General features: G+C 42.3%; 1 protein-coding gene across 1 annotated transcript in view; it reads left to right on the plus strand.

Moving 5' to 3' along the window:
- LOC132820311 (gamma-aminobutyric acid receptor subunit alpha-3-like) overlaps window positions 1-15826 on the plus strand; it is a 274881-nt gene that overhangs the window by 15354 nt on the left and 243701 nt on the right. The window contains exon 3 of the mRNA XM_060832336.1: window positions 5743-5810. Coding sequence (XP_060688319.1) covers window positions 5743-5810 — 68 coding nt within the window. The remainder of the gene's footprint in view (window positions 1-5742; window positions 5811-15826) is intronic.

Genomic DNA, 15826 nt, shown 5'->3' on the forward strand with positions numbered 1-15826 from the left:
ACGTCAGAGATCAATCAAGCTCTTACAAACCTCACATGCGAATGATTTCCCACATGTGTAAATATCTGGGAAATCTCATGCTACAGGTGTGCCACATCTCATTGCAGGATTGGTTCTAAAAATCCCACATCAGTAACGACAAAATTGACCAGCTTTACATGAACAACCTATTCATTGTAGGAAAAGAGGTAACAATTTGAAGATGTTTTACAATCTAAAAAGCACACCCAAGCAACGTAGAGTCATAGAGATGTACAGCATGGAAACAGACCCTTCGGTCCAACCCGTCCATGCCGACCAGATATCCCAACCCAATCTGGTCCCATCTGCCAGCACCCTCCAAACCCTTCCTATTCACACACCCATCCAAATGCTTCTTAATTGTTGCAATTGTACCAGCTTCCACCACTTCCTCTGCCAGCTCATTCCATACATGTACCACCCTCTGAGTGAAAAAGTTGCCCCGTAGGTCTCTTTTATTTCTTTCCCTTTTCAACCTAAACCTATACCTTCTAGTTCTGGATTTCCCCACCCCCGGGAAAAGATTTTGTCTATTTATCCTATCCATGCTCCTCATGATGTTATATACCTCTATAAGGTCACCCCTCAGACTAGGATGCTCCAGGGAAAACAGCCATAGCCCATTCAACCTCTCCATATAGCTCAAATCCTACAATCCTGGCAACATTCTTGTAAATCATTTCTTAACCGTTTCAAGTTTCACAACATCTTTCTGATAGGAAGGAGACCAGAACTGCACGCAATATTCCAAACAGTGGCCTAACCAATGTCCTGTACAGCCACAACATGACCTCCCAACTCCCATACTCAGTACTCTGACCAATAAAGGAAAGCATACCAAACACCACCTTCACTATCCTATCTACCTATGACTCCACTTTCAAGGAGCTATGAACCTGTACTCCAAGGTATTTTTGTTCAGCAACTCTCTGTAGGACCTTACCACTAAGTGTATAAGAGCTGCTATGATTTGCTTTCCCAAAATGCAACACCTTACATTTATCTAAATTAAACTCCATCTGCCACTTCTCAGCCTATTGGCCCATCTGGTCAAGATCCTATTATAATCTGAGGTAACCTTCTTTGCTGCCCACTACACCTCCAATTTTGGTGTCTTCAGCAAACTTGCTAACTATACCTCTTATGCTCGCATCCAATCATTTATATAAATGACGAAAAGTAGTGGACCCAGCACCGATCCTTATGGCACTCCACTGGTCACAGGCCTCCATTCTGAAAAACAATCCTCCACCACCACCCTCTGTCTTCTACATTTGAGCCAGTTCTGTATCCAAATGGCTAGTTCTCCCTGCATTCCATGAGATCTAACCTTGCTAACCAGTCTCCCATGGGGAACCTTGTCGAACACCTTACTGAAGTCCATATAGATCACATCTATCGTTCTGCCCTCATTAATCTTTTTTGTTGCTTTTTTAGAAAGCTCAATCAAGTTTGTGAGGTATGATTTTCCACGCACAAAGCCATGCTGATTATCCCTAATTAATCCTCGCCTTTCCAAATACACGTACATCCTGTTCCTCAGGATTCCCTCCAACAACTTGGCCACCATCGACGTCAGGCTCACTGGTCTATAGTTCCCTGGCTTGTCCTTACCACCTTTCTCAAACAGTGGCACCATGTTAGCCAACCTCCAGTCTTCTGGCACCTCAAACATGACTATCGATGATACAAATATCTCCACAAAAGGCCCAGCAGTCACTTCTCTAGCTTCGCACGGAGTTCTAGGGTGCACCTCATCAGGTCCTGGGGATTTAACCACTCTTATGCATTTCAAGTCATCCTGAACTTCCTCCTCTGTAATATGGGCATTTTTCAAGATGTCACCATCGATTTCCCCACATTCTATATCTTGCATAACCTTTTCCACAGTAAATACTGATGCAAAATATTTGTTTAGTATCTGCCTCATCTCCTGTGGCTCCACCCAAAGGCCGCCTTGCTGATCTTTGAGGGGCCCTATTTTCTCCCTAGTTACCCTTTTGTCCTTAATGTATTTCTAAAAACCCTTTGGATTCTCCTTAACTCCACTTGCCAACAAACTGAACCATTCACAAACCAACTTAGATATTCAACTCTCGGAGGAGATTCTTGAACATCAAAGCAACATTGTAGTGGAAGAGGTTCTTAACTTTAGGTAAACCCCATCATCTGAAGCAGATTCTAATGACCAGAAAGAAGAAACAGCCCAACGTACCCATACATTCCTGCAGTTACATTAAGTTCAGCAACTTTAGCCAGCTCTGCCAATCTAATGGCAAGAAAGAGAGAAAGATAAAGCTTGGCAACTTTACTTTCAAACTTTTTTATACCTTGTCTGTCAGACTGACCCACCTACAACACAGATCAAGTCCTAGATTCGGGGTGGAGTAAGACATAAAAAGTAAAGACAAAATCAAAGTAAATGCAATTTTTAAAAAAATCTCAGCAACTTATCTGAGAATGTGACAGTTTTATGAAGGATATAAAAAAGATTGCGGAAGCGATGTTGTATAAGGACTTACGGAAGCTAGAATAATCTTATATCGCAGAGCTGCACCACAGTGGGTATAAATAGAACAGTACGGGTAAGATTGAAAGAAGTTATTGATTGAAATAGTTGATTGGCTTCACCCATGTGAGAGATTGAGACAGGCAGAAATATGCAGTGATGTGAATGGAGTAGACAAACTAGCATTAGATGTTAGTTTACGGAGTTGTTGTTTAATATTATAACAGCACAACTAGAATTGATTACTCAGATTTAATATGTAATCAACAGTGTTAGAAAGAAACCCATGCCTGAAGATAGCTCTTGACCTTGCCTTCTCTTCAATCAGTTTATGTCACACAAATGTGTTGTTTTGGGTATAAAACCACACGATGAAATAAATCTCCCACTATCAACGTCCTGCGGTTACTTTTAACCTAAAACTCAACTGGGCCAGCCATATAAATATGATGCAGAAGTAGGTACTGCAGATGCTGGAGATTAGAGTGGTGCTGGAAAAGCACAGCAGCATCCAAGGGGCAGGAAAATTGACCTTTTGGGCAAAAGTCCTTCATCAGAAGTGAGGTTGAGAACCTCTGGGGTGGAGAGATAAATGAGAGGGGCGTGGGACTGGGGAGAAGGTATCTGAGAGTGCAATAAGTGGACGAGGGTAGGGGGTAAAGGTGACAGTCAGAGAGGAGGGTGGAGCGGATAGGTGGGAAAGACGATTGGCAGATAGGCTTATGAGGACAGTGCTGAGCTGGAAGGTTGGCATGGCATCAATGTGGACTTCACCAGTTTTCTCATTTCTCCTACCCCCCCCCCCCCCCCCCCCCCACATTATCCCAGTTCCAACCTTCCAGCTCAGCACCATCCTCATGACCTGTCCCCCCTGTCAATCTTCCTTGATGGGATGCACTTGCCTGGATGATTACAACTCAAATCATATTGACGAGGTTTCACACCATCTAAGGCCATTTGATTTATCATCCACGATGTTCAACATCCACTCCCTCCACCACTGACGCTCAGCAGTATCTACTATCTACAAAGTGCACTGCAGCAGTTCATCAAGACTACTTAGACAGCACCTTCCAATCTTGCATGTTGCTACCACTTAGAGGGACAAGAGCAGCAGATACATTGGAATACCATCACATGCAAAACACTCACCATCCTGATGTGAAAACATATTACCATTTCTTCAATGTCACTGGGTCAAAATCCCAGAACTCCCTTTCAAATAGCATTGTGGGTATGAACTACATTCTCAGGGGCAATTATGGATGACAAATAAATTAACCTTACCAGTGATGTTGAACTTATAAAAATCTTTGTTTTTCCACAAAGATTTCTTAGGGCGTTAAGATAGAGGAGTTCGGATAAACTATTCAACCCTCAAGATTGTCCATTCTGTAAGATCATGACTGATCTGCTCCTGTTCTCAACACCTCTTTCATTCCAGGTCATTAAAGACCTCAATTCTTAGAATATTTCAAAAATCTATGTACCCACCTCTTGCTGAGATATTTGTATCATCGAAAGTCACAGGTGAATTGCTGGAAGATTGGAGGTTGGCTAACGTGTAGTCACTGTTTTAAGAAAGGTGGTAAGAACAAGCCAGGGAACTATAGACTGGTGAGCCTGACGTCAGTAGTGGGCAAGTTGTTGAAGGGAATCCTGAGGGCCAGGATATACATGTATTTGGAAAGACAAGGACTGATTAGGGATACTAGCATGGCTTTGTGCATGGGAAATCATATCTCACAAACTTGATTGAGCTTTTTGAAGAAGTAACAAAAAGGATTACTGAGGGCAGAATGGTAGATGTGATCTATATAGACTTCAGTAAGGTATTTGACAAGGCTCCCCATGGTAGACTGGTTAGCAAGGTTAGATCTCATGGAATGCAAGGAGAACTAGCCATTTGGATACAGAATTGGCTCCAAGGTAGAAGACAGAGGGTGGTAGTGGAGGGTTGTTTTTCAGATTGGAGGTCTGTGACCAGTGAAGTGCCACAAGGATCGATGCTGGGTCCTTTACTTTTTGTCCTTTACGTAAATGATTTGGGTGTGAGCGTAAGAGGTATAGTTAGTAAGTTTGCTGATGACACCAAAATTGGAGGTGTAGTGGACAGTGAAGAAGGTTACCTCAGATTACAACAGAATCTTGACCAGATGGGCCAATGGGCTGAGAAGTGGCAGATGGAGTTTAATTCAGATAAATGCGAGGTGCTGCATTTTGGGAAAGCAAATCTTAGCAGGACTTATACACTTATTGATAAGGTTCTACGGAGAGTTGCTGAACAAAGAGACCTTGGAGTGCAGGTTCATAGCTCCTTGAAAGTTGAGTCACAGGTAAAAAGGGTAATGAAGAAGGCATTTGGTATGCTTTATTGGTCAGAGTATTGAGTACAGGAGTTGGGAGGTCATGTTGTGGCTGTACAGGACATTGGTTAGGCCACTGTTGGAATATTGTGTGCAACTCTGGTCTGCTTCCTATCAGAAAGATGCAGTGAAACTTGAAAGGATTAAGAAATGATTTACAAGGATATTGCCAGGGTTGGTGGATTTGAGTTATAGGGAGAGGTTGAAAAAGCTGGGGCTGTTTGTTCTGGAGTGTGGGAGGCTGGGGGGTGACCTTATAGGGGTTTACAAAATTGAGGGGCATGGATAGGATAAATAGAGAGAGTCTTTTCCCTGGGGTCGGGGAGTCCAGAACTAAAGGGCATAGGTTTAGGGTGAGAGGGGAAAGATATAAAAGAGACCTAAGGGGCAACTTTTTCACATACAGGGTGGAACGTGTATGGAATGAGCTGCCAGAGGAAGTGGTGGAGGCTGGTACAATAGCAAAATTTGAGAGGCATTTGGATGGGCATATGAATAGGAAGGGTTTGGAGGGATATGGGCTGGGTGCTAGCAGGTGGGACTAGATTGGGTTGGGATATCTGGTCGGCATGGACGGGTTGATCCGTTTGCATGCTGCACATCTCTATGACTCTAGAGGACACTGTGCATAATAACAGGGATCTATTGATGAATTGTTCAATCCACCCTGTACTTTCAGTTGGATGTTCTGCTGTCAGACAAAACCCGTTCATCTTATTTCTGTTTTTCTGCCCTGGACTGTGTTGGAAGTTTAAATGACTCATCAAGACTGATGTTTTTAATGTTTTTCAGTATGCTCCAGTCACTTTTACTTTCAAAATGTTCCTCCTTTCTTTTCCCTCACAGAGAGCGTGACTGAAGTTAAAACAGACATCTACGTTACAAGTTTTGGGCCAGTGTCTGACACAGACATGGTGAGTTTGTGAGAAAATGGACCTCTGGTGTCTCTAAATGGTAGACTGGGGAGTGAAAAGTTGGGGGTATGCGCCTCTCCGACAAAACAGGGTGAGGATGAGAGGATGGAATTGTGTATCTCGCAGATCAAGTGAGAGTGCGATTGGAGTGAAAGATGGTGATGTGGGAATCCGTACACATTTGGGAGACATATACAATGCAAGATGATGGATACTGACTGAGGGGGGTGGGATTGTGCATTCAGGTTCTAGTGGGCTCTGGATTGTAGTCACATGCTGGCATTTCTCTGGTTCTCAGAACACTCGCCTGGTTTCCTGTGTGTGGACAACCAGCCTGCACCAGGTTTCCTGTGTCCTGACAATGAGGCTAACCCAGATTTCCTGTTGGATGGGTTGGTCTTTGTTGTGAATATTATAGATTTGATAGTGTAAATCACTGGTTAAAAAGTTAATAAAAGTTTGATTCAGAGAGGATTTGTTTATTTTCATCCAATGGTGAGAATTATTTTTGAATATAAAATATTCCAAAAAAGCATTGTGCCAAAAGTTGTGTGAATCAAAATCTACAAATTACTAATGGTAACATAAAAACTGAATAAGACAATTTTACAGTTACACAGCTAGAGTTTTTTTCTGAATTGGAGGCTGCAACATTTCAAGCAGCTTGCTGTCTAGAGGAACAAATGGAACAAAGATAAGAATGGGAATAAGGAAAAGATTTTACTTTCATCCAGAAAATTATTTCCTGAAATGTTTCTTTAAGCAATTATTTTAAATGACTCATTGTATTCCCATAAATTCATCTTTCTCAAAGGTAATACTCTCACCTGAAAAGTGTTGTACATGGGTTCTTCAAGGTGAAAACATCTTTCCTTGAATTCACCCCCAAACCTTCTGAACTTTGCCTTAATTCTGTACCCCTTGGTTAATAAGCCCACCACCAAGAGGAAAGAATATTCCCATTCATCTCTGCCCCTAACTATTTTGTACATCACAATCATATCCTCCTCTCAAACAACTCTGCTCTTGGGGGAACAGCTCCAGCTTCTCTACTGAATAAAAGTAAAAAAAACAGAAAATGCTGGAAATCTGAAACAAACACAAAAAAATGCTGGAGAAACTCAGCAGGTCTGGCAGTAACTTTGGACAGAGAAGCAGGTAATATTTTGTCTCATCTTCAGATCAACTCTGAAGATGCAAAGTGATCTCAGCTGTGTGTTCAGGTCCACACACAGTCTACTTTTGTCCCTAATTGACCCTACTTGTTCCCTAGTTATCCTCTTTATCTCTAATATTCTTACAAATTTCCTTTTGATTCTCCTTTATTTTGCTCACCTGTGTCTTTTCACGGTTTCTGTTTGGAATCCTACTTAATTTTTTAAGTAACCCCATGCACTTCCTCTGGGTATTTACCACAAGCTTCCCTTTACTTCCCCCCCCCCCCCTTATCAATCCTCTACATTCCTCTAATATTCAGGATTTTCTGGAATTTTTTTGTCCCATTATTCAATGTGGCTCAGTGGTTAGCACTGCTACCTCACAGCACCAGAGCTGTGGGTTCAATTCCAGTCCCAGGCGACTGTCTGTCTGTGTGGAGTGTTGCACATTCTTCCTGTATCTGGTTTCCTCCAGGTGCTCCTACAGTCCAAAGATGTGCAGGGTAGGTGAATTGACCATGCTAAATTTTCCATAGTATCCGGGGATGTACAGGCTTGGTAGATTAGCCATAGGAAATGTAGGGTTATAAGGATGGGTTTGGGTCTGGTGGAATGCTCTTTGGAGGGTTGGTATGGAGTTGATGGACTGAATGGCCTGTTTCCACACTGAAGCAGTTCTGTGATCTATGATTTGAAACTTAATGGGAACTTGTTGGCCCTCCACTTTCACTGTTTCCCACCTGAACGACTTTAACTACTCTGCAAATTTTCCTACAAGTAGCTGCTCACTGTCATTTTATTAAATTAGATTAGATTCCCTATAGTGTGGGAACAGGCCCTTTGGCCCAACAAGTCCACACCAACACTCCAAAGAGTAACCCACGCAGACCCATTTCCCTCTGGGAATGCACCTAACACTTTGGGCAATTGAGCATAGTCAATTCACCTGACCTGCACGTCTTTGGACTGTGGGAGGAAATCAGAGCACCCAGAGGAAACCCACGCAGACAGAGGAAGAATGTGCAAAGTCCACACAGACAGTCACCCAAGGCTGGAATCGAACCCGGGTCCCTAGCGCTGTGAGGCAGCACTGCTAACCACTGAGCCACCGTGCTGCCCAAATTTAAATTGGACTCCCCCCTCAATTCAAAACCTTTACATCCTTTCCAAGTTTGTCCTTTTCTGTGTCCGGTAATTGATTTCTTGAACAATAATGTGACACTACTTCGTCATTTATACCACTCCTGTCTCAGCTAATGATTTTATACCCTGGAATATTGAGCTGGCTGTCTTGCCACTCCCTTAACCATGTCTCTGTGAGAGCGACGGTATCACATTCCCATGTGTTAATCAACACCCGCAACTCGTCTGCCTTACTCGCAAGACTTTCATTCTAATCTGTGACATCCAGCCTTGACATGTTATGTGCCTTAACATGACTATGTGCACTTTGCTTTCCAGGCTGACTTGTTTTATCTTCTACGTTCCATGTTGGCACATTACTCCCTATTGCACCTCTATTCCATAGTTTATCCCACTCCCAAATTTGTTCAACCCTCCACTATTCATTCACCTTCTGAGATTGGTGAACAAGAACTTCACAATCCCCTGTTCCTTTGCACATCTCCAAATTCTGTTTGTTGTCTGTTCCCTTACCTTGTTCTTGTTCCCCAGTACATTACCTTAATTCTCTGAAATTTGGATCCTGTCCCATTCCTGTCCACTTGACCAGTTCATTCAATTCTTCCTGCAGTCTGCAGCATTCCACCTTGCTATCACCCACACAACCATTACCTATTTCCTGCAAACCTATTCAGTCATATCTCCTATTTAACTCCAAATCTTTAACATATACTGTAAGGAGCAATTTACCTCATGTTTAACTTTTTGAACCCCACTGGAAATAGCCGACCAGCCACAAAGTCAGCCATTACCCATTGTACTCCAAGCTATTGAAATATTTTAGATCCATCTTCACACTTGCCCTTGGCTTCATGAGCTTTTCATTTTCTGACCTCCTTACCAATTGGGGATTGGCCTGAAAGCCTTGCTCAAAGAAATGTTCCCTAACTCTAACACAGTATCCTCATTATTTCTTCGGTCATAGAATCCTGACAGTTTAGAAGGAGGCCATTTGGCCCATCAAATCCACACCACCCCTCCAAACAGCATCCCCATCAGACCAACGCCCCTATCCCATCCCTGTAATCCTGCATTTCCCATGGCCAACTGACCTAGCCCACACACCCCTGAACACTATGGGCGATTTACCATAGCCAGTCCACCTAACCTGCACATCTTTAAACTGTGGGAGGAAACCAGAGCACCTGAAGGAAACTCTCACAGACATTGAAAGAACATCTAAGCTCCACATAGACACTAGTCCAAGATTAGAATCGAACCCAGATCCCTGCTGATTCGAGGCAGCAATGCTAACCACTGAGCTATGGTGTCTTGAATATTCTGTGATGTATCATACAAGTGATGCACCTCAGGGGTCGGTGCTGGGCCCACTGTTGTTTGTTATGTATATCAATGATTTGTACAAGAATGTGTAAGGCATGATTAGTAAGTTTGCAGATGACACTAAAACAGGTGGTGTTGTAAACAGTAAGGAAGGTTATCAGAAATTGCAGCAGGAACTTGATCAGATGAGGAAGTGGGCCGAGAAATAGAAATTGATGTTTAATATAGATAAGTGTGAGGTGTTGAATTTAGGAATGTCAAATCAAGGTAAAAGTTTCATGGTGAATGGTAGGGCCTTAGGGAGTGTCGTGGAACAGAGGGACCTTCGAGTTCAGGTGCATGGTTCTCTGAAAGTAGAGTCACAGGACAGGGCAGTGAAGAAGGCGTTTGGCACACTGGCCTTCATCGGTCAGGACATTGAGTATAGAAGTTGGGAGGTTATGATACAGTTGTACAGGATGTTAATGAGGCTGCACTTTGAATATTGTGTTCGGTTTTGGTCACCTTGCTATAGGAAGGATGTTATTAAACTGGAAAGAGTACAGAAGAAATTTGCAAGGATGTTGCCAGGAATCAAAGGTCTGAATTAAAGGTGAGGGATTGGACAAGCTAGGGCTTATTTCTTTGGACCGTAGGAGACTGAGTGGGAATTTTATAGAAGGGCATAAGATCATAAGATCATAGGGTGAATACACTCCAGTCTTTTTGCCAGGGTTGGGGAATCAAGGACTAATGTGCAATGGTTTAAGGTGAGAGGGGAAAGAATAAAAGGGAACCCAAGGGGTAACCTTTTTAAACAGAGGATGGTACACATCTGGAATGAGCTGCCAATGGAAGTGGTTACATTAACAACACTTTAAAAGGCATTTGGACAAATACATGGATAGGAAAGGTTTAGAAGGATCTGGCCAAGTGTCAGGAAATGGGGTTAGTGTGGATGGACATTTTGGTCAGAATGGACCAGTTTGGGCTGAAGGGCCTGTCTTTGTGCTGTAGGACTCTATGACTCTATGATCCTAAGATGTTCACTTTCAGTCCATCGGTTGGCTGTATTTACTATCCAGTCGACGAAGACTCTCGGGTCTCCGTAGAGAATTCAGTGCTCTACATAAATTTATTTATCTTTATGAAATTATAGCTGTCACATTTTAAGACCTTGGGAAGGGTTTTGAGAGTGATTTAGATTTACAGATTTTGTATTAAAGCTACACAAGGTTAAGAGAGAGGCTGCTAACTGATGGACTGGATGGATTGAATTTAATTGGATTACAATGGGTCTGATTGTAACACAACAATATTGTGCTTTTATCTAATTGTTGGGCATCACAGTCAAAAGCAGGACGTAAAACCCTCAGGCTCATTAGTGGAGAGCATCCAAGAATATATCTGAAGTGGATTCAACATCTGTCAGCTGATAAATAATTCATTGAAGCTTCGCTGTAACATGATATAGTGGGACTAAGGCAATGAGGGTCTCGGACTGTGCAGGACATGACAGAAATCAGAGTGAGTAGGGCATGGTGGCTGAAGTTCTGAACAACATATTATTGGAAAACTTTTAGGGCACTGAGCCAGTATAGTATATGGGCAACCAGGCTGGTAGTTGGCATCTCGGACACAAATTTGAAAAAGGATACAGGTGGGAAGTTATTGCATTTAGTTTTAGTCACTCTGTCTCTTCATCCATTCATGTAATATTGTTTCCATAATGACAGTGTGTGTCTGAGACACAGCATGATCACACGCACACATTGACTCCAATTCCATGTATTTGTCACACATGACCGCCATGATAAATCACTTCTGCTTCCAGCCTATCACACAAATGAAGCCTTTCTTCATTTTCACTTGTAGAGATCCAATATCTTGGGTAATAATCAGGTTATCAAACAGATTTATTTTCACTGTTCAGCATAGCTATGGCAAAAAAAATCAGAGGTCTCTAAAATGAATTATTCCAAATGACACTTCATGGAATTTCATTCAACCGTACACAATACCAGATTTATATCTTCTGATAAGTCATCCAGAAGGAGTTGTGCTACTCGGGAATCAAAATCTTTGCCTAACCCCTTAGATTTGGCTTCTGAAACATACCTAGAATCACTTAGAAGGGCAATGATCTTAAACCCCGTTTGATCTTGTTTTGATTCCCATTTTTACCTGATCTCCTCACATTTAACTTTTAAAAACTTATCACATTGCCATTTTATTTCTTCATAAGCCCTGGGCTACTTTATTGTTGAATATCATTAATCCTTCAGTTGGAGATTATAAGGTGCCATTTAATGCCTGGGTCTATTTGAACTTGTCAAGATTACTCCACTTATAGAAGGCGTCCAGTTTGCATGATGAGTAGTGGTATTTACTTCTAATACAAGTCTCGCATCTTCCTCCAGTCCTGAACACCAGGACTGTTTGGGGGGGTAAGACTTGCAACATGATGTAGTGGGACTAAGGCAATGAGGGTCTCGGACTGTGCAGGACATGACCGAAACCAGAGTGAGTAGGGCATGGTGGCTGAAGTTCTGAACAACATATTATTGGAAAACTTTTAGGGCACTGAGCCAGGATAGTATATGGGCAACCAGGCTGGTAGTTGGCATCTCAGACACAAATTTGAAAAAGGATACAGGTGGGAAGTTATTGCATTTAGTTTTAGTCACTCTGTCTCTTCATCCGTTCATGTAATATTGTTTCCATAATGACAGTGTGTGTCTGAGACACAGCATGATCACACGCACACATGGTTTCCCTGGAAAAAGGCATGATGAACAGCATTGGACAGGACTGTTTTGAAAAATACAATGTGATTATCACTTCTGGAGTGCTTGAACAGGCAGTCACATCAATCTATATTTCAATTTCAGCATCAGGATAAAAATAATATCCGGGTTTGACATTGTCCATTGAATGAGAAATGTTTGTAGTCCATTTCTGAGTACAATATACCGCTCCCAATCAAGTACTCTGACTCGGATGATAATTAATGAGACTCCATGGATTGGAAACCAAGCCCTCAAGCCTCGCTATGCTGTCCTCCAGTTTGTTATTATGCTGCGATATTTCATGATTCTGAAGTGCGCTGGGGCTCCTACTTGCAAATAAAAAAAAATGCTCTCTTGCCATCTAATCCATCTCCAACTTCCTCTCACTCTCAATATTCCTGCAGTATTGCCATTGATCCAATCCAAATGACCGGTGACAACTGTTCTTACAAATAAAAAATCACCAGTTGAGAAAACCTCTTTCTGAGAGCCCAGTGGGTTAATTACTTAACATATGCTTTTAATTCTAATTACCTTCTGTCACAGTTCAGAAATTGATAAATGAATAATGCCTGATCTAAATTTATTTTCAGCACTATCAAAGTTATTGCTCTGTGAATATGTGAGCAGGGTTACTCTCATCCCTGAAACGTTGAGATCCACAGTCTATGGAAGGACTGCACAAAGTGGGGATAAGGCTCCCAAGTGGGATACAGAGTTACTTCGGTGGTTGGCCCACTTTTTCCCTGCTCTACTGTTATGTTCTCCTCCTCCACTTGCTAAATGGTCACTGGATTTTAAGCCTCAATAAGGGATCATAGTGGAAAAGATTTGGAAACATTGGCTTATTTTTTTAATGTCAAACTGGCCTGCATTAGCCTGGAATGAACTGGGCCTGCTCACGTCGGCCTGGATCATTGTCAGTACAGACTACATTATCCAATAATTCCACTGCTTTAAAATAGAATTAAAGAATCTTGATCAAATGGCAAAGAATTAAAGCCTTTTTCTCCCCCCCCCCTAACATCCTTGTGCATTTTACAGTGACTCTAGGAATTTATTAAATCTGCTGCCATCAATTTTCTTTGAAAGTACACAATGATGCTCCGGTCGTGAATCATGGCCAATACGTTTCAGCTCCAGCTCAACTTACAATTTTTGCTTGAGCCATGGAGGCAGAAACATTTTACCAGTTTTTTTTAAGGAAATGAAGATTTGTTAAAACAAGCAGAAATTGTCAGCAATATGACATCTAATACCAGGGGACATCAGAATTTCAAATTCCTCATCTCATTCTTAAAAAAAGAAGACATTTCTTATCCTTGCATTTAATCTAAACATATCTCTCAATTTTTGTTAAATCATTTATTCCTGTTTTGTAGCTAAGAGCTGTCAAATATTTCTTGCATTATGAACCCTTTGGCCTGTCTCCGGAATGTTGCTATAGAGATAGCACTAAATCTTTGGATCAATTTTACTCCTCTCAGTTTTCCTAGCTGCTCAGTCAATCACACGATCAAAGAGTACTGTCACTTACTTAACAACAAACAGATTCCAGTACAACCAAAACCCCATGTACTGATTTAATCAGTTTATATTGGAAACATAGCACCGCTTCCGGTGGATTAATTACACTCCATGTTGGGTTTTCCTTAACATCCCAAACTCTTGTCCATTATTGAAGATTGTTCATGTAATTTATCAAAATATGAACTTCATTATGACCACATTAAGAGCTTCGTTTCCACAATCTGATGCATTAGTTAACTCATAGAATGCAAATGTTAGCTTAAACCATCTCAATACAGTGCAAATATAATTACCCAAATGGCAAGTGGTTACAAAAAAAAGCCAGTATTCTGTTTCCTTCTTGCTGCTTTCCTGCCTATGTCTAAAGCATTCTGGCACGTAATTGTAGAAAAATGTAGGTGTCACTGATGAAGGAAACGTTTTGAGCTGCAGCTTACATTCTTTTGGGTAAGTGTGCATTACACCAAGTTTTATCAAAGGTTTCTCACAGCGAGACCAATGAGTGTGTGGTACTGGAAAAGCACAGCAGGTCAGGCAGCCCTTATTCCTGATGATAGGTTTATGCCTGAAACATTGACTCTCCTGCTCCTTGAATGCTGCCTGACCTGCTGGGCTTTTCCAGTGCCACACTTTCGACTCTGATCTCCAGCACCTGCAGTCCTCACTTTTGCCAGATTTTCTCGGTATTTCTTACCAAAATGCCCACTTTAACTACCTTGCCTATTCCGATGGCATCTCACGTATCCAATATTAGCCCCACAATTTCATAACCAGCTTACTACCCAGCATCCCTGGCACCCGCACCATCTTTAAAAGTTTGCTTTGTGCCAGGATGAGCACCAGCAATCTGAAATTTCCTCACTCGCTCGAGGATGTGTCAGAGAATGGGAAGATGGCACTGTATTCCACTGACAAAACATGGTCGAGGGGCTGATGCAAAAGATAGGAATCCTCTTCCCGGAGGACCAGGAAGTGGAGGTGCTGGGTTGGACAAAGTCAAAAGTCATGCAACGCCAGGTTATAGTCAAACAGATTTATTTAAAATCACAAGCTCTCAAAGCACTGCTCCTTTTGTCAGGTGACAGGTACCAGCACTCTGAGAGCTTGAGATTTGAAATAAGTAGAAGGTCATAGAATCCCTACAGTGTGGAAACAGGCCATTTGGCCCAACTAGTCCACACCGACCCTCCAAAGTGTAACCCACCCAGACCCATTCCCCTACCCTATTACTCTGCATTTACCCCTGACTAATGCACCGAACCCTACGCATCCCTGAACATTATGGGCAATTTAGCATGGCCAATCCACTTGACCTGTACATCTTTGGACTGTGGGAGGAAACGAGAGCACTGAGGAAACCTACACAGACTCTGGGAGAATGTGCAAACTCCATACAGCCTAAGGTTGGAATAGAACCTGGGTCCCTGGCGCTGTGAGGCAGCAGTGCTAACCACTGAGTGACCTCCATTTTAATAACCAAATGCTACTCCCTATAATTATTTAGTCAGCTGATTACCTATATTTCAGATCATAGTGTCCCTACGTCGAGTCCCTGTTGGACTATAACTGTATGTCATGTGACTTTTCACAGAGGACCAGCAGAAGAGCTTGGACCATCAGACTTGTCAGCTTGGTCTGAGATTGCCATTCAAGTGAGTACAGTCGCCATAGTCCAAAGGAATGGTCAGGAGAAGGTTAATGACCCTTTTCCACTCCAGCAGGATAAATGTCTCTGCTACCTGACACTCGCTCCTTCTCTCTACTGTACTCCCCTCTCACCATGGCTCATGCTCTATCACTCTTACAGTAACCTGCAGCATCTTCATTCATTCTCACACTGACATCCTCATGCCCCCTCCCCAGGCTCTGACATCATTAACCTTGCAGTGCCGCCTCAATCCTTTTTTTAAAATTCACTCATGGGATATGGGTGTCTCTTGGCAGAGAAACAATACCTTATCTTCTGGCTGGGCAGCCTACAACCCAGAGGACTCCGTATTGAGTTCTCCAATTTCAAATAGCCTTTCAACCCATCCCCTGCCTCTCTTTCCAGCCCTGCCTCCTCCTTTCCATTCTACCTACCAACCCTTCCTTT

Source organism: Hemiscyllium ocellatum, chromosome 11 (genome assembly GCF_020745735.1).
Source record: "Hemiscyllium ocellatum isolate sHemOce1 chromosome 11, sHemOce1.pat.X.cur, whole genome shotgun sequence".
NCBI classification, from domain to species: Eukaryota; Metazoa; Chordata; class Chondrichthyes; order Orectolobiformes; family Hemiscylliidae; genus Hemiscyllium; species Hemiscyllium ocellatum.